Below are 19595 nucleotides of genomic sequence, written 5' to 3' on the forward strand. Positions count from 1 at the left end.
GTCAGACCTGAGAGAATCCGAAACCTCCGTGATACACCCACTACACTAGCTCGCAGCCCGTTGAGGAGTACGCACTCCCGGCTTCGGCTAGAGACTCGGGACCCCGGGTGGACCCCACCCACAGTCCTTCCTGGCTATACAGCCCTTTCGCGGGGTCAGGAGACCGCCTCGTTCCGATTTGGAGAGCCGTTTCTTCTCTCGACACCCCTTTTCCCCTGGTCCTACATGGCGGACATGAGACGGAGCAGCTGCAGAAACGCCTGAGGCACCGCGTCTCCGGTTCCGATGAGAGTCTTATCCGCTCCGTAGACCAAGCGCTCGTATCCATCCTTATCCCCCGGGGAGGGGGAAGCGGCGGAGAGAAGGGGGGAGGGGCCGCAGCTATCGCCGCTTCCTCTTGCTGCTGTTCTGGGATCGATCCCTTCGTCTGACCAGAAGGGGGGCACCCTGCTACAGAGAAAGAAAAGAAGAAAAGGTGGGGGTGGCGGGGCGCGAGTCCTGAAGCCCACCCTCTCCAGCCCCCATCCTAGGATCTCTGCTGCCTCCATCGGGACAACAACCCTTCCTCCGCCTCCTTGTTCCTGCACAACAAGATGTGAAGCGGAGGCTCCTGGGACTTAGCTTCATCCTCCTCCTCCTCCTCCTCCTCCTTACGGCTCCCTTTTCTGCAGCCATTAGTGACTGGCGAGAAAAGCGCAGGGGTACTTGGGGACCCTCGATACTCTCCTTCTGTACCCCCCTTCCCCAGCCCCCTTTTCTCTAGCAGTGGGCATTTCCCTTCTGTTGGTTGGTTTTGGAAAGAGGGGGAAGGAACTGCGAGCAGAGGAAAACGATCCTTTCTCCTTTTTTCTCCTCTCCTCCTTCGCCCGCCTCCTTGTGGCGATGAGGAGGAGGAGGACGACGCCGAGGAGGAAGAGGTTGATGGCGGCGGCGAAGAGGCAGCAGGAGGAGAAGACGACGACCCCCCGGAGGATGAAGATGGTGGTGTTGGTGGCGACGAGGAAGCAGCAACAGCCCCACAACCGGATTTAATTCGATTTCCAAATCCATCAAGCCCTCTTAATTGTTTTTTGGAAAGGGGTTGCCCTGCTCTCTTCATCCTTGTTTTTCCCTGTGGCCTGGAGAAAAGACTGCTTTCCCCACCCTGTTTCCCATCTCTGTTCCCCCGTAGTCGCTGCTACCCAACGGAGACCGATCCCCCAGGGGCAGAAAAAGAGGAACTTTGTCCTTTCTTCAGTTCTTTCTCACACTGTTGTTCGTTTGATTCCGGATCCAGTAAGAAGGTTGACGGCATTGAGGATCCCCATCTTTCAATTTGGGCTCTGTTTGTGTAAAAAGAATTAAAAATGGCCGAGAATGTGGTGGAGTCGGGCCCGCCTTCAGCCAAGAGGCCTAAACTCTCCTCACCGGCTCTCTCTGTCTCTGCAAGCGATGGCACAGGTCAGTCTCCCTCATTTTACTTCTCTGTATATGGGCTTCTTCGGTTATCTTTTGGTTGTCTCGTTTTTGCCTAGTCTGTTGCACGCTACCATTTTACAGGGTTTCCTCTTACCTTTCTGTGTACCCACTTTTTCTCTGTACTTGTTTATATTGCCTTGGATGTTTAATTGCTGTTGTCCTTTATTTCTTTGAAGAGTCTGGAAGCATGTCTGTGTTGCTGCTTGACCGTTTGCCGCACTGGGAACCTATGTAAATTGCATTTCTGTAGTGTAAACCATTGTACAAATAATTATCTTTGTGTGGATGCAGTTTCTTAATTTATCCTCTGTCTTAAAGCAGAGCATTCAGTCTCCAAATCACTTCTTTATCTTACCAATATTTTGATTAGTTATTATTTCCTCTACTATTTGTTACATTTCCTCAAATTGTTGGATGTGAAGAATATAATGTTGTTACTCTTGGTGGTTAGGGTTCATACTGACACTTGTGTTGAATTGCTTCACCAGATTACTGTTGGAAAAGAGCAATGTGAACCCTGTTAATGTTTTTTCTTTTTAATTGGTATCTTCTGCTTCTCTGCTGAGACCAAAATGTCTGAAATTCCCATATAGTCTAGCCGAATTTGTGAAGTACAGCACAAGCATTCTTTGCTATCATGTCTACATTTTAATAGTGGGGTTTTTTTTTAAAGGGTCAGTCAGTTTGCCTGGAAACACTAAAGCTCCTTCGGAATTAGGGATGCAAGTTACAGGTGTTCATTTGGTAACTAATGTTGACTGTTTGTCTTGGAAGTTCAAAGAACTATAGCATTGGAGAAAGAAGCTGGCTAGATGAAGGGTAATTTTGATATTACTTTCCTGAGGGTGTAATCAATCTATGTAATAGTTCTTAAAACTAATTTTAGCAGGAAAGAAGAATTGAATCTTTCTTCAGCCTTACTTTTACCATTGTGATTACTGATGGCAGCCAGTGTTATTTATTTAGTTTGTTGTACTGTGTATAAAATGGATTGGGGAAAATGGTTCAGTTTGTTCAATAGACAACAGTAAGTATGTTTGTTCTTAGTAGTGGATAGACTAGGATAATTTAGATTTCTTCTTGTATAAGTATTCAGTGCTGAGCAGTGCTTACATTTGTATCGGTCTTCAGGAAGTTAGCAACTTGGAGACCATTTCATACCATGCAGCATTAGTTACAATATTGGGGTGCTACACTTGTTTGAAAATCAACAGGTTCCATGTTAATAGTAGGACCAAACCCTGCTTTCCTGTTTTGGAAGATAGATAATGAAGAGTGAACTACTTTCTCAGAACTATGCCATAGAACAGTATTTAGATTCCTATCATATCATTGTCCCTTTCTCTGTAGTCAGAATGAAAAGATGTAATAAGGTCTCCTAAGGTTGCAGCCTTATGCATATTTAACTTGAGAGTAATTTCCATTTAATTCACTGATGCTTCTGAGTAGACAAGATTGCAGTTCAAGTCAATGTGGACTTGTGCACATTTACTCAGGAGTAAGATCTATTGTATTCTGTGCATTGTACTTACCGGTGTGTTTAGGATTGCATTATCTATGAGAAATTGATTACATTGCATTGCCTAGTTAGTCTTCAAAAAGCAATTTCAGTTGTGTCCTTCTATAGTAACAGTAAACTATTCCCTCTTTTGGCTTCCAGTTTAGTTCAGAAGTACACTAAACCAAACTGAGTTTATGATAGTGATTATAGTTACATTTCTAAGGTGATTGCTACCTCATGGTCCTGACTTTTTTAGTAAATGGTAGTAATATCTACTTTGACTGAGTTCTTTCATTGCATTACCAGTCAGCAGGAGATATGGCTAAGTTAAATTATTATACTTACAACATTTGGAAAAAATATCTGAAACACTCAATGTGCTACTGTCAGGACTAGCTAGGTTTAATTTCTAGTAGTAGTATATTCTAGGGCTATATTGTACAGACAAATTTCATTTTTGGAATATGCAGAGATAATTGTTATCTTGCTCAGAACGTAGTTATGTTGAGAATTCATTTTTTAAATGACTTAACATGTGGTATAGTAGTAAAGCTTATTTCTCAAACAAATAACCTCTTTCCCATAATGCTGCGTCACAGTGGTGCATCTCTTTCTAGCTGTTAGAATCCTGAGCTGCTTCACTTTTTGGGCTTGCTTTGGTAAATCACAACATGTTTATCAGAAACTTGAAGGGCATATACAACTGTAAAACATTTCATGTAAATGCTAAGCTCTTTTTGGGGAGGTCTGGAAAAATGTCAAACAGATTCAACTGTGTCTCTAGGAACTGTCATTACAGCAAGATTTATTGATAAATGTTGCTACACTTTTATATCTGTATGAAACAGCAATGCCATTATATAAAATTTGCACATGGTTTATATTGACGCATTTTTGAACATAGTGCTTCTGCCTTTTTTTCCAACAAATGTCAGCAATATTGTATAGGGCTGTGACATGTTTTCTATTATAACCAAGTCTATTATTGTATGGAACTTAGCAGGAAATACAGAACTAAAGCATTTAATACAATCATGCAAAGAATAAAAAGGCAAGAATATTACATCTAAAAAGTTGATTGTATTGTGCAATTTCTTATCAGAGCATCTTATTTCATACATTGGTGTTTGTCAAATTATACACTAGAGTGCCTGAGTTCTTGTGAACATACAAGCTTGCTTTTGAGTTGGATTTCTGTAAATAGTATATGTGTAGAAATATGTAGCATATGTCTGAAGACTAGAAATTCTTTAGATGCATTAAAATATTGTGTGCTGGATAACAAGGTGCAAAGATAGTGAGGGGCTTACAGTTGAAGCTCGTTGTCTGTTGGTAAGAGAGTGGCTGCTTTTGAGTTTGATGCTAGAATGTTTATAAACACTTTTTTCAGAAACAAATTGTTTAAGTCACCTTGCTTAATTTGTTACTAAAGATGTATTTATAAATATAAGTAGAAAAATACTAATATTCACAATATGAACTAAAAACAGCTTGGCAACCCACAGTTCAGGATCAGAAGAGCTGATTTGGATATAACTTGATGGCTTTGAGCATGCTTGATGGGATAGTCTATTTTTTTGCCTGCCTCTTTCTCCAAATGTTTGAAAATGCTCTCAGTTTTGATAGGTTTTGGCATGAGTGAGGAGGAATCTTCTATTTGAAATGATAGAATTAGTGCTCCTTTAATAGGTAGAATTAGTTGCAGGGCCCTTGGGATCCCAGCAATTAATCTGATTAGCCTTATTGTAAATAGAGCAATGGACACAAATGGACATGTATAATTATTAATTGTATTTCTATACTGCCCAGTAGTCAAAGCTCTCTGGACCAAATTTGAAGATGAGAATCATAATTCCAAATATCTATCTAATCTAAATCTTGTCATGTTCAGATTACATTTTTGTAACAGGTAAAATATGCTTCCATCACTTGGAATGAATATTCTGATACTGTATTTGAAACTTAACTTGCCAGAGGTCTGTAGCTTCTTAATTTGTGGTGGGGGGACTTAAATCATGTTAACAATTTGTTTCTGAAAATTGCACAAATCAAACTTATTAAGGTTACAAAAGAACAATGACTATTTTACTTTTCTATTTTTTCCAGCTGACTTTTGTGTAATTTCACAGCTGGGATGCAGTCATTCTGTGAGAAATGTGGATGGAAAAAATACTATAAGTTAATAGTTTGTGCATACTACAGTGTTTTGTATAATGTCAGGTTACCTAATGGACTATAGACCATATAACAGTCTTCAGAATAGGGTCTTCAGAATAGGAAGCGTTTGTTTATTTCGCTTTCCCTCACCTCTTATTGCCAGTGCTGGCATTTCCCTTGAGTGAGGACTTGGGATAATTATTAGTGGAAACCAATTTCTGTACTGCTCATTCCTCCTGCTCCTGCAGAAACACATTCTTACTTTGCTTTGAGGTATACTAGGGGAGTGGTGGCAAGGTATTTGGTTTTTTTCCTCACAACAGGTAGTTGAACATAGAGATGAATTGAATAACAATCCACTGGTGGATTATTCCTGTTTTAGGGATCTGAAAGCGATGTTTCTAGCTGCACATTTGACTGTCCTTGGCTCTTCAGAATAAATTGCCCTTACCATAGAAATTGGGAGGAGTGTACAGCACCTTATACAACCTTTGTTTCCTATCTTAAAGCTAAATCACCAAGGTTACTCCAAGGATAGAAGAGTGCACCCTGAGGAAGTCTGTTCAGATACTCTCCTGAAGCATTTGTTACTTGCCCTAGGTGAGTAGCAAGTAATACATAGGACTAGTAACTGACTCTCAACCTCATCTACCACATAGGGTTGTTATGAGGATAAACTGGAGAGAAGAACCATATAAGCTGTCTGAAGTCCTATGGAAGAGGGGTGAAAAGACAGCATATAAATATAGTAATCATTTTTAAAAAGCTTTTTACAAATAATAGTTTCACAATCAATTTCAGTAGCAATATTCATAGTATCCCAACAAAGAATCATACAGAAGCTATTTAATTCCTTTATGTCAGAAGAATGAAATGCTCTTCCTAAGACATTTCAAAAATAATTACTTGAAAATTGAGTTTGAGTTTTAGAACAGCTGCTTATAAATTGAGACATATATTTAAATTTGAAAATTAAAGCAACTTTTAGGTCTTTGTTCCCAAGACCTCTAATTTTTGTTTTTAAGGCACAAAATAAGAGTGCCTAGGTTTGGTCCCATTAGCCTTTAAAACAACTGACTGTAGACTTGTGACCCAGAGAGAATTTGTGGTGCATAAGATTTTTCTTCCATCCACAGTCTGCCCTCCTTTCTGTCATCTACAACAAACTTCAGTTGGGATATAGGTGTTTAAAAATAGCTTACCTAATCTTTCTATACGTAGTTTTGATATCCACATTTCTTTCTGTCCTCCAATCTGGGGACTTGAAAAATGTAATTTAATTGCATAGAAGGCTAGATGGTCCATTGTTCTGTATGTATGAATCTCTCTGGATTGCAGCCAGTGTGAAGTACTTAATAGACAATACACAAGGTTACTCAGAGTTTGCTCTGGAGTTGTGTTGAATGCAACTCAATGAATTGAATGAATCCATGGGTAGAGTGGAGGGGATTAATGTGGAGTCCCCCTTGTAGTCTTCTATGCAACCAAAAATCAGCTTTGGAGAATTGTGAGGGGATCCTTCAGAATGTTGTGTAACATGGTATCTTAGGGGAAGGAAGAATTAGAAAACTTACCCATTCTCAACTTCCAGCAGGGATGGTCTACTGCATCCACATTCCAACAAATGGAGACCTGAGAGTCAACATTCTGTCTAACCAGAAGTCTACAATTCTGTAAGGATATACTTGGGAATAAGTACAACTGAAATAGGAGGGCCTTGCTTCCCAATAAGCAGGATTAGAATAGTGTTGAACAACTTAAGGATGGTGTATTTTATGAAGGAGTAAGTTAGAAGAGAAATTCTTAAGATACATATTTCCAAACAATTGGCATTACGCTGGTATGTTATGCTTAAGACTGTTCTTCAGGGAAAAAACTGCCAATAAAATCACATAGAACAAAAGCTAATCAGCTTGGATATGGATCCAAACTAAATGAGTAGCTTGAAAAAGAAGTTCAACAGAATCTCCTAAGCAATTTAATTTTATATTTGAGCAGCAATTATATTAAAGAGTTTTTATGTAAAACTTTTATAATAAAACTTATTCTTGGAACCTTAAGCATTTAATATTTTAATGCATAAAATCAAGTGTACCTGTATAAATTGTATTTCACCTTTGCATCAGAGCTGTTTGTGTTGCATATTATATCTTAAGTATCAATCTTCTGAGAAGGAGAATTTGACCAGAAGTCTGTATGGATTTTGTTGCTGTACCATTGAATGATTTGTTTTGCAAAATGATAGCACTGTTTAGTCTTCAGGAAAAATGATTGCTGTAGCGTTCTAAACAAAAATCTGCAATGCAGGTATAGTGCTATATCAGACATTTGGATTATTTCTAGGGCATTCTGGGGAACTTTAAATGGTAGTTTTTAAATGGTTGCCTGCCAACTTCTGCTACCAGGTATCCTTGCAAAGGAGTCCAGAGGGCACTTCGCCAAGGGTCCATTCAAATCTGAAGCTGACCCTAGTATGGTCTTAAACACACTTACTTTGAATCCTGAAGCAGTCACAGTTGCATGTGCTTAGATATGCCTAGGATTGCACAGTAAGATCCATTGTGTTGTTTGTTTTTAGAGAATAGAGGCTGTTAGAGTGGTGTAGTGGTTAGAATGTTGGACAGGGACTTGGGTGCTTCAGGTTGTATTTTCCACTCGTGAAGCTCACTGGGTGAATTTGGGTCAGTTGAGTTTCAGTTTAACCTACTGCACAGGGCTGCTGTGAGGCTCATACAGATAAGGAGTAGGATTATGGGCATCATACCATGGGCTCCTTGTGTAAAAAAGCAGTATAAATATAATAAATGCACAAATAAATGGGATTGTGCAAGTGCACATGCATATTTCTGCAAATGTATAGAGTAATTATAAGTAGTAGAGCAAAGAACCATGACATGTAGCTTCTGTAACTGGAATTGTGTTCAAAATAGAAATATTGGGAAAAAGTCAGATTATAATATTTGGGTAGCATCCTGTTGTACTTATGTGCTTGCAGAAGCAACTGCTTGCATTCAACTCAGATTGAATGAACACTAGTTTTCTGAAAGGTTTCTCACAGAAGAAACCTCTGCTGACACACCCTGATCTGAAAATGTGTATTTTTGCTCATGTCTTGAGGTTAGTTGTAGAAATTTGAAACCTCTATTGTATAAACTGCTCTTTACCAAGTGCAGTAGAACCAGTGAAAAAGCCCTGTTGGATACTACCCTTGAAAGAATATGTGCAATTTTCATAATTACTGACATCCAAAATCTGCATTTTTCTTTAAAATATTTATATACCATTTTTCTGATTGATGAGAGGTTCCCAAGATGACTGACAGTAAGTGAAAATCAATATATAACATGTAATCTTTTAAAAGGTAGTGGTTATTTTGGGCTCTGGGAAAATTGTCTAGAGCTCAAATGCTAGTGCTGCTGTGGTTCACTAAAATCTACTGGAATATCTACTACATTTCCATGACTGTGAAAACTGATCTAGTTCATACAGTAATCTGGTTCAAACATAACACATTGAGTCAGTTTGCATGTGATGGCAATCCACTGTAGGTTAATTAACCTGTCAAGTTACGGTACTGTCTGCTAGATGCTATTTTGAATATGCAAGCTAGAATGTGTGTGGTACAGGTTGACATGTAATGCAAACCCGAAGGTTAACTTTGGGTAAACCATGTCGGTTGTGTTTGCATGATATAGTGCACTATGGTGTGCACCTGCTGATATAAGCATATTTAAAATGGTGGCTAGCATGTATTACAGCTTCCTATAGGTGAATTAATCCATGGTAGTGTACCATGACAGAGTGCTGGCTTTAACTCCTGGTTTGTTGCCCTACCCATGTTTTGTCTTGCAGATGATCAAACCAAAACCTGACTTTTCTTACTCCCTGAGTTGTGCTTTTGTCTCCTCCTTCATCTGCTGCCTCCCTTTATCACAGATGCTTTTGAGGAACAGTTGCACTGACATGTAGAGTGGCTGGGGTTTTTTACCACTGTTACTTACTGTGTCTGTAGTGTGGGGGAACAGCCTATGGTTCTGGGTTTGCCCTTAAGAACAGCTTGTGATTTAAAAAACCCAGAGTTCACAACTCAGCGACAAAGCATGCATTTTCTTATAGTGTGTTCCACAAACAATGGCTTGTTAGTATGGCTGGTTTCACACATCACAACAACCCAGAATTTAATAACTTGTGTTAAATAAATCATGGATTAACATAGTGTGTGAACCGAGTCGCTAGTTATGCAGTATTTTTTACATTCCAATTAAATAGGTTACACTCTGAAACAAGTTCCATCGATGACCATAGGACTTCCAACAAAATATATTTAGGATTTGGTGTTGGATTCTTAATTCTGTAAACAATAACTACCAAAATAAGAAATCTGAATGATGGACCAAATTTCCCTGAAATGTGTCAGTTTCCTTTTTTCCAATACGTTATTGAACATTGAGCATGAAATACTCTTTTAATTTGTGTTAAATGGCAAAATGTAGCATTGAAAGCAAAACCTTTATGATACAATTCCACTGTTTAGAGGTAGGGTTTCAGTTTCTCTTCCCAATATGGTGATTGTTTGTATCAGAAAGTTCATCCTTATTTCTACTTTTCACTACTTAATGTTTGACCCATTTTCTGAGCAACATGCAAGTAATGACATATGCCAAATTTTGTTGGTAGATTTCAATGAAAATAATGTACAAAGCTTGCAACTACATCTTTAATTCTATTTTAATTTTTTGATACATCTGAGTTACAGTTATTTATGAAAGACAAAAGCTTTAAATTCAGGAACAACACATTTAATAATAAGAAAATAAGATGATCTAATAAGAAAAATAATCAGAAATTCTAGAGATAGCTGAAACTGTTCTCTCTGCCCAGTTAAAGGAAGCATTATTTCTATTTTCTGTCCTGTGTATGCTAATAGTGAACAATATGTGGACATGAGAATATAACAGGAGAGTGAGATGACTTTCATACTTGATTATTTTCATCCTACTACACCTCTGAATTGGGTACAACTTTGGGAACGGTGTCTTTTCTTCTTCCTAGCTACAAACACGCTATAAAGGAGGGGGGGAGTATGGTATTGTCATCTATAGTATGTGAAATGAGGAAACAGCAGCTTAATCCTGTGCATGCATGTTCATTAAAAGCACACTGTGATATCTTCTCAGTTTTCAGTAATCTAGGAATATTGGAAGGTAGCATTGTGATGTTGGTTCTTTGGAATGTAATCTGTAAAATAAAGGCTCTTTATATATTGAATCAACTGTAGTTCACAAGGTTTTGTAGCCAGTTCCATCCTTAAAGGCAGTCTAAAAATAATAGACTAGACTTAGTCATTGTTTGGCTAAGTCTAATTGCAATAGTAACTGCATTGTATGAATTGAGATATACACCCTAGTTTAGTAACCTTCCCCAATTGTGTGCCCTTCAGAAGTGTTGGATGACCACTTCTGCCACCCCATTTGGCATAACCATTTGTCATGAGGGCAAGGAATGATGAGAGCAGGAATGATGAGGCCCAATACATGTGAAGTTCACCATTGCTAGGTGTGGGATGATAAACCTCTGAAATGAATGAAGATCTGGCTGTCTAGTTCAGCTTATCTCAGTAGCTGATGTTTTGCAAGTATTGGTGTCTGTCTTGTATGTTTCTTTTTCAGCAGCTCTTAAAACTGTCTTTAAAAAATCTTTTTGGAAGCTTAGAAAGCAGTTCATGGTCTCATTGGGGGAAGTTGCTGAATGGAAAATACTTGGAAAACCTCCCAAGCTGGCACAGTATCATATTTCTCGCACAATCTTTATCTGTTAAGTATCTCTGGAATAAAGGCTGCAATTTGGCATTTTTAAGACTGATCAACTGCATTATATATTTTTCTCGTAATTATTTGTTCATTGTTTCTGAGGTATGCTTGTGTATGAAGCTGCTTAATAAATTCATAACATTGAATAATTAGCATTTCAGCCAAAAATAGGAGCAGTATAAATCTCATTAGTAAACACTAGGGTTGTCTTAGATTTCCAGAAGATTGGAACTAGTAGATCTTTTTACATTAGGATATCAAGGATATATGAACTTGTGGATTATATGGGTCATCTTCAGCAAGATGAATCAAGCAAGTTCTTGCATTTTAAGTTTGATTCAATAAAAGGGTGCCTTTAGCTGCTGAGTGTATTTTTCTAGTTGTAGAACTGTAAGTTCAGAACAAGTTTGTTGAACTACTGGGTTATAGTTACTGTTATTTATTTCTGAGGTTGTATGGTCAAAATGTAGTGGATAGTTACATGTACTAATTTGCTACTATATTATAGAACTCTGAACATTGAAGTTTCTAGTATTGAAAAACTGTTAAAAGGCTTATGATTTAGCTTTCTGAATTCAGGTTTTTAAAGAATTATGTACATGCATGTTAGGACAATATAATATATTATTAACTAATTCTAATATGGGTGTTGCATAATGAAAGTAACTTTTGGTGGTAGTTTTGATGATATATTTAACCCATCTTAAGCTATCTTTAGCATAAGTAGATTGTGGACTGAACTAAAGATAATTGTCTGAGTGACTATTTTTAAGGAGTTAGGTTTTCACTTCCTGCAGAACAGAAAAAATAAAGTAGTTCTACTAGCACATTGAGAAGAGAGTCGGTGTTGCATAGAAACTCAAACATCTCATGAGCTGTGAACTTGCTAGGTGTCTTTAAGTCGCTGCTGTCTTGCTTTGCCCCCTTTTTATTATGGATTTAATGCTACTTGTAAGATTTTGCTGTGCTTTGAAGTTTAGATGTATGGTATATAAATGCTAGGTTTTAGATTGACCCTTTTTAAATTGAAAGGTGTTATTATTGATGTGAATTTTGTAGAAAGAAAAAAAAAAAGCCTTCAGTACATAAACATGGTATGACTGTGGTGTATTGAACAGTATCAAATTTGGACCTAGTCATCCATACTTAGCATGAGTCACTGGCCATTTCTGTTAAATCTGTTTCATAGGGTTCTTGAGGAAATAATGATGTACTAAAATGGCTAATGTTGTGTTGTTACAAAACCAATTGGATAGATCAATTGATAATTTCTCAATATTTGTAGTTGATTTTGCTCATCTGGAACATTTTCTTACAACCACTTTTTTGGTTTCTTTCCCCAGATTTTGGAACGCTCTTTGATTTGGAACATGACCTTCCTGATGAACTGATCAGCTCCACAGAACTGGGACTTACCAATGGTGGTGATATTAACCAGCTGCAGACTACCCTTGGTATGGCACAAGATGCTGCTTCTAAACACAAACAGCTGTCTGAACTGCTACGGGCTGGTAGTTCACCAAACCTTAATATGGGAGTTGGTGGGCCAGGCCAGGGCATGGCCAGTCAACCCCAACAGAATAATCCTGGAATGGGAATCTTAAATAGTATGGTAAAAAGCCCCATGGCACAGGGTGCGTTGACTTCTCCAAATTTGGGGATGGGTGCAAGTGGACCAAACCAAGGTCCATCAACTCAGTCCACTGCAGGAATGATGCCAGCAGTAAACAGTCCAGTAAATCAGCCTGGAATGGGAATGAATGCAGGAATAAATGCTGGCATGAATCCTGGTATGCTGGCTGCAGGTAATGGACAAGGAATGATGCAGGGACAAGTTTTGAACGGTTCAATTGGAGCTGGAAGAGGACGTTCCAACATGTCTTACCAAAACCCAGGAATGGGTAATGCTGGTAATTTACTGGCTGAGACGCTACAGCAAGGATCTCCACAGATGGGAGGACAGGCAGGCTTGAGAGGCCCACAACCTGGAGCAATGGGCAAGGTAAGGCAAACATTTTATCATTGTCATGTTGAATTTTTGAAGTGTGGCAATGAAACGCAAAATGAAATAATTTTCTTTCAGAAAATTGCTGGAGAACAGGCTTGTGAGAAGCATTCAGTACAATTATGGATAAAAACTATAAACGTGTGAACTTACAAATGTATAGTAAAGAAACATGTAACTAGATGTGCAAGATATTGTAGTGCATTTTTAAAAAAATGGTAGTCTAGGTCAGTAGTTTTCAACCTTTCCACAGCTGGGGACCAGTGTAAACAGGAAAACCGCCTTAGGGACCACTGAGGCAGAAACAAAAAGCACCATATGCATAATATAGTACTCTGTATATTAGGTTCCAAACACAATACCAAAATAATGAATATTTTCAAACAACCAGAAACCAAGCAAAAAACACCATCAAAAGAACAAAATACAAAATTGGCACAGCATGGCTCCCACCAAGCCGTCTCTCTCTTCCCTGTCCCCCCTGGAGACACTGGCATACCCCCATGAATACAATGCCAACTGAAGAAGAGGTAATGGAGCATAGCCAGTCCTGGTGCTGGTCCATGGCTAGCAGGATGTGATCCTTCCACCCCATGGACTGGCAGGAAATCTCCCGCAGACCAGCTGTTGAAAATCACTGGTCTACACTACTTTTATTTAAAATAAAGCACTGAATGTATACCTTTTGCTAGTTCCTCATCTGCAAAAATAATCCTGCATGTGGTAGTGCAGCTAGTATTGCATTATTAACTAAACACTGCTAACTATTATAACATTTTCACCTAGGCAGAACATTCCATTAATACAAAAAAATTCTCAATGTCTCTATTGTTTTTTAAAAAAGAAGAATAAATTTATATATTAGGGTGGGGACTTACATAGCTCTGTAATTGTAAGTGTGTTTATTCAGCATTTTCTCTATTGATTTAAGTAATGATCAGGTAAAATGAAAAGCCTTAATGCAGCTGTTAGCCGTGATAGCTAATTAGAACATCTGGAAGTACTACATCTTTGAATACATATATTTTGTACAAGTAGTGGAGGGGGCTGCTACTTTCATTCCCTGCTCACATTCTTCTTGGGCTCATCTGGTAGCCACTAGCTTGATTTGCATGTAACAACAGCCCATGGGTTGCTGGAGCCATGTGGGGGAAGAACTCTGCTTCCTATTTGACATTTCTGCTTTACATTAATTTTCTTCAGGACTCGTGTGAACCTGGAACTTTGGAGCTTTGAGCAATAAAGCAAACGAGAGTTTGAGCTTAGGATTTGCTACATGATTATTCTGGGTTGTTTGTCTTTCAACAACCCACAGTCCTGGGTTCATACACTGCATTGAAAAACCCAGAAATAAAGCATGGAAGCCAATGCAAAGTAAAAGTAGAAGAGGAGGCATTGTGCTTCCTTAGTCCAGCGTAGCTCTGCCAATTCCTATGTTAAATAGTCCATGAATTGATGTAACATGTGCGCCAAGTCAGTGCTGGAAATGTAATGGACTAGATGGACTACTTGCCTTAATCCTGCAGTCTTGCTCATATGTTGTTCAGAATGAACAGTACTGTCTGTAGTGAAATATCAGATTCCGTCTCTTCACTCATGTGTTTGAGATAGTGCATGTTAGTAGGTGGAGCAAAAAAAAAAGGCTTTTAAATTCGTAGTTACTAGACATGTATACTTCTGTCAGTAATAAAACTGACATCCCAACCCAAAAATATTTAAACCAAAAACCATTACATTAAAATTCTGTAATAAATCCATAAAAATGCAACTTTGGAGAAAACTGGAAATGCAAGTCCGAAGGGCTTATAATGATGGGGCTTGGTGGACCTCAGTTGATGATGCATTCTACAGACATGGAGCCACTGCAGAAAAATGCTTTTGTCATGTATCTACTAAACTGAATACTCTTAGGGGTGTTCAAGAAATAAAGGAGCTCCCTCATCAGTTTTAAACTTTAAGCAGACTAATGTGGGTAAAAGCAATCTTTAAGAAACTCTCAAACCATTTAAAGTTTTAAACTGGCACTTTACATTGGGCACTGAACCAATGTAGTTGGTACAATACAGATGTCATAGGAATATAGCCATCTTACATGAGTATTTTGGCAACTGTAGTCTCTACTAGCTGAAGATTTCAGCTTATTTTTAAAGGCAGTTCTCCATATGGAAATGAATTGTACCTGGTACAGTGAATTGTGTTAAACCTGGACGGGGTGTAATAAAGTTAAATGGTTAAAAAAGGGAATGCAGCATATTTTTTAAAAAATATATAATTTTAAAAACTAAAAGCCAATTTTTACTTAAAATACTGTTTTTTCTTTTAAAATAGTTACAATGATATGCTGTCATAAACATGCTGAACCTACAGATAAAGTTGTAAAATGAGGCTACCTATGAATTAAGTTTAGAAATTAATTTCAGGTTTTCTATTTATGAAAAGAGAGATTCTCTGTTGGCAGCTGTCAATTCTTGGTTTGATCTTTCATTGGGGCAATTTGCATTTCTTATTTGGTTTTATGTTTTGGTTCAGTGAGAGCAAGGCAAGACAAAGTGAAGAAAGGAGCAACATTGGGCAGAAAAAAGGAATGCAAAATTGTCCACTATGCATTGTGCTGTAAATCTTAAAATTGTCACAGATTCTCATCAGGGTGACTTTGTTCTAGTCACAGGCTCTTAACCTATAATGTTGTTATGAAATGAAAAGGAGGAGAACCTTGTAAACCACCTTGGGTTCTTGATAAAAGGGAGAAAGGTGGGGTATAAATATATAATATTTATTTGTAAATTAACATGTCTCTCTGGTCAGGTTTGCATCTTTGCTCAGGAAATACAAACACTGATTTAAAGCAACCTTTTTCTTGCTGATTTAAATTGTCTGGTCATTCTATAAATGTAGATAGGGGAGACCTGAGTTTCATTTCTAATTTTCCTTTTGTCTAAGTCAAACACTAATGCCTTATTGCCAGTCAGATGCTGAAAATGGTTTTATTCCAACAAGTTTTTAATGTCTGGCTGTTGGATTTTTAAGCACGCGTGCGTGTGCTCGCTCGCTCTTTCTCTCTCTGTGTGTCTGTGTGTGTGTGTGTGTGTGTGTGTGAGAGAGAGAGAGAGAGAGAGAGAGAGAGAGAGAGAGAATGAGAATGTTGTGTGAGATGCTTTTTATTTAACCATGTGCTATAAATTACTCTGAGCATTCATTGAGCACCCAGGTTGGGGTAGAAATAGTTTCAGCTAATCCATGAAGCAGTAGCTCCCTAATTTTAAAAGGAGAACTTCTAGAACAACATGTAGCAAAGCAAAGCAGTAGAACAGAGGCTTCCAAGAACTAGGCAGGCTTTGCATGTGATACTGTAACCCGACTTTCAAAAGATCATTGACTCCAGTACCTAGGTATATACCTTTATTCATTCCCTTCAGTATACCTTGTTGTTGTTGTTGTTAGTCGCAAAGTCATGTCCGATCCATCATGACCCCATGGACAACATTCCTCCAGGACTTCCTGTCCTCCACCATCCCCCGGAGTCCACTTAAGTTCATGCCAACTGCTTCAGTGACCCCATCTAGCCACCTCATCCTCTGCCGTCCCCTTCTTCTTTTGCCACCTATTGTTCCCAGCATTAGGCTCTTCTCCAGAGAGTCCTTCCTTCTCATTAGGTGGCCAAAGTATTTGAGTTTCATCTTCAGTATCTGGCCTTCTAAAGAGTAGTCAGGGTTGATCTCCTCTAGGACTGACTGGTTTGATCGCCTTGCACAGTCCAAGGGACTTGCAGGAATCTCCTCCAGCACCACAATTCAAAGGCCTCAATTCTTCGGCGCTCAGCCTTCCTTATGGTCCAACTTTCACAGCGATACATTGCAACTGGGAAAACCATAGCCTTGACTATATGCACTTTTGTCGGCAGGTTGATTTCTCTGCTTTTTAGTATGCTTTCTAGATTTGCCATAGCTTTCCTCACCAGGAGCAAGCATGTATTAATTTCTTGGCTGCAATCACTCTCTGTGGTGATCTTGGAGCCTAGGAAGATAAAATATACCTTAATACAGTACAACTCTGGTATCTGTACTCACGGCTATTATTGGCAGGTATGGTTTGCTTAGAAGCAGATAGAGACGGCAAATGTTGTGGCTAGTAAGCTCATTCAACACTCATGCAGTTTGTCAGGTCGGACAAAACTGTTCATTGTTCAATTCCATTTTTGTGAGCTTAAGAACTGAACTGTGTTGTAAAGGGGATTTACTTTGGTCTTGTAGGTTCTGCCCTTCAGCTTCCTTAGTCTTTTATAATCTTGATTCATATGTAAGGATTTGCAAACAAACTTCACAGATGTAGAAAAAAGACTTTAAATTGTGTTAGGGTAGAAGTAACTAAATTTATTGTATGTAAACAGGCCAGATAATGATCTAGCTCTAGCATCAGGGGTTGGCAATGTTGGGTAGTCACTGATGGCCTCTGTGCTTAGGAGCATCCACTGCAAAGTATGCTACAAACTCTGCATCCATCCAGACTTGATCTGTCTGTGCACCTTTGCCCAATGCTGGTGCCCAGATAGTTGCCTACCATTTAAATTCTCCCACTGTGACTGTAGAGTGCTGATATGGAGGTATTTTGAAATTACGCTGTTGTAGGAGTCCAGAGTCATTGTGGGAGAATTAAAATTGTGGGTGACAGCAGAAGTCACTGAGTGGGTTCTTTGCTGCTACTCTGTCCATCTGATGCTACCAAGGTAAGGAGAGAGAGTGTGAGGAATCACTATGTTAGAGGGAAGTTGGGATAGAGCATGATGTTGACCTCTTTGCCTCATGAGTGTCAGCAGAGTATCATTTTGTTTTTAGGATGTCTGTTTCTATTAGAGAATAGAAAACATGAGGGACATTATCAGCCAGAAAACAAAATGATGTGACTGAAGAGGGGCACACTGATCTCTGTTCATAAATATACTAGGATAATCTACTAAAGATTCCACAGTTACAGAATTATCTTCTCAAAGACATCTATCAGTCCAAGCCTGTGTATACTTTGTAAAAGTTGTAAAAACTTCCTTGTTGAGTAGATGTTAAAGGGTTAAGTTTTAGCAGGTATAGAGAGAGCCAGTCTGGTCCAGAGTTATATTCTTAGACTTGCAGGGAGACCTAGAGTTCAAATTGTTCCTTAGTCACATGAAATTCCCTGCCTAATGGATCTTACAGTATTGTTTACATAAAATTTGAGAAAGGATAGCATGCATGGCTCTGTGTGCCTTGGCATTAGCACAAGGCAAAAAATTAGCAGTAGGGATATGTTTGTCATCCAGATGTATATGTGGCAGAGGGCTTTAAAAATCACTACTGGCAAATACAAAGCATTGCTCAATGAAACCTGGCATTTTGGTACTAATAATATGATTGATAGAATACTTAATTAACATTCAAAGTTCACTTGACCTTGTAAATCCAAAATAACCAACAAAAAATTACTAGTTTGCTTGTTTTAGTTATTTATGGCCCATCAGTCATGCTAGCAGGGAAAAACAACATATTAGTTTAGAAAAGTCTGTCTGGAAGAGATTGTCACGTTACTAGATAAGTGGCTATTCATCTTAAAGCATCCTCATATTTGCTTTAGATGGGATCTCCCGCTAGATCAGGGCTAGGCAACATGGTGTTCCTGAACACATTTCTAGGTGCTAGGCAAGGTGCCCTTTCAATCTATAAATGAAGTTCTCCTGGCAACTGGGATTGCTTCAAAGCAAGTAAGGAGATCCAACTGTTACCATATTAATTTTATATGAATGCTTCTGGGTCAGGATTCAGAGACATTTATAGGTAGTAAAGATGTTGGGTGGCTGCAGGACTATGCTTTCTTCTGCAGTTTATTCGGTGCCCGAGAAAAAGTGGGTCTTCTCTCTAGGAGTTGGAGGGGGTAAAGAGAGCAAGGGGGGCAGAGAAGAGGTGCTAGGAAAGGCAGTAGGGAAACCATTAGAAAGCCATTGGGGAGGGAGAGTGGCAGGAAGTTAGTGTGGGCTGGGAGCAACCAGGGGAACCAGTTGGGGAAGCTTTTGCTCTTATATGTCTTAAAGAGTGGGGGCTGCATGAATGACCCATGTTTTGAATCAAGAATTGTCAGGAATCTCAAAAAAGGTTCCTACTCCTGTCCAGTTCCTACTTAGAGATGCCTGCATATACCACATAGATCCAGACTTGAACTTAATAGCATTCCACTGGTGCTAGAGGAAGCAGTAGTACTTTTCTCAACCTCCCCTTTTCCCTGTTACCCCTAGCACCACCTCCCATGTTGTCCAGGAGGGGTAGGGAATATTTTAGCTTCATGAGCAACTGCAGTAGGGACCACAGGGGGAAGGGGGAAGAAAAAATTGCCCTTACATTCTTTCCTCCAAGCAGGAAGTTTCCAATGTTTCCCATACCCAATCGGAAAAAGGTGAGACCATGTGATTTAATTCACAGGGGAGAGGATAAAGGAGAACATCCTTGTACCTAAATGAGAAGTGCTATAGATATGAGGCCCTGGCTGCTGCTGGGCTGGAGATGAGGAGGCCTCTACACTACTCCATAATGTAACAACTCTGCCACTTTCAGAGAAATTTAGTTGATTCATGAAGTCTTTGAATATCTGAATTCTCTTGTCTAAATCCTTGTCAGCTGAGCTGTGTCTAAATCTTAATAATATA

General features: G+C 38.9%; 1 protein-coding gene across 2 annotated transcripts in view; it reads left to right on the plus strand.

Moving 5' to 3' along the window:
* Positions 1 to 1302: 1302 nt before the first annotated feature.
* Positions 1303 to 19595, plus strand: part of EP300 (E1A binding protein p300) — a 99909-nt gene continuing 81616 nt past the window's right edge. For both annotated transcript variants that reach the window (XM_044455829.1, XM_044455830.1), the window contains exons 1-2: positions 1303 to 1440; positions 12270 to 12928. In XM_044455829.1, the coding sequence (XP_044311764.1) occupies positions 1347 to 1440; positions 12270 to 12928 (753 nt within the window). In that variant the 5' untranslated portion in view covers positions 1303 to 1346. The remainder of the gene's footprint in view (positions 1441 to 12269; positions 12929 to 19595) is intronic.

The sequence above is a fragment of the Varanus komodoensis genome, unplaced genomic scaffold (assembly GCF_004798865.1).
Source record: "Varanus komodoensis strain SLA01 unplaced genomic scaffold, ASM479886v1 scaffold8, whole genome shotgun sequence".
Lineage (NCBI taxonomy): Eukaryota > Metazoa > Chordata > Lepidosauria > Squamata > Varanidae > Varanus > Varanus komodoensis.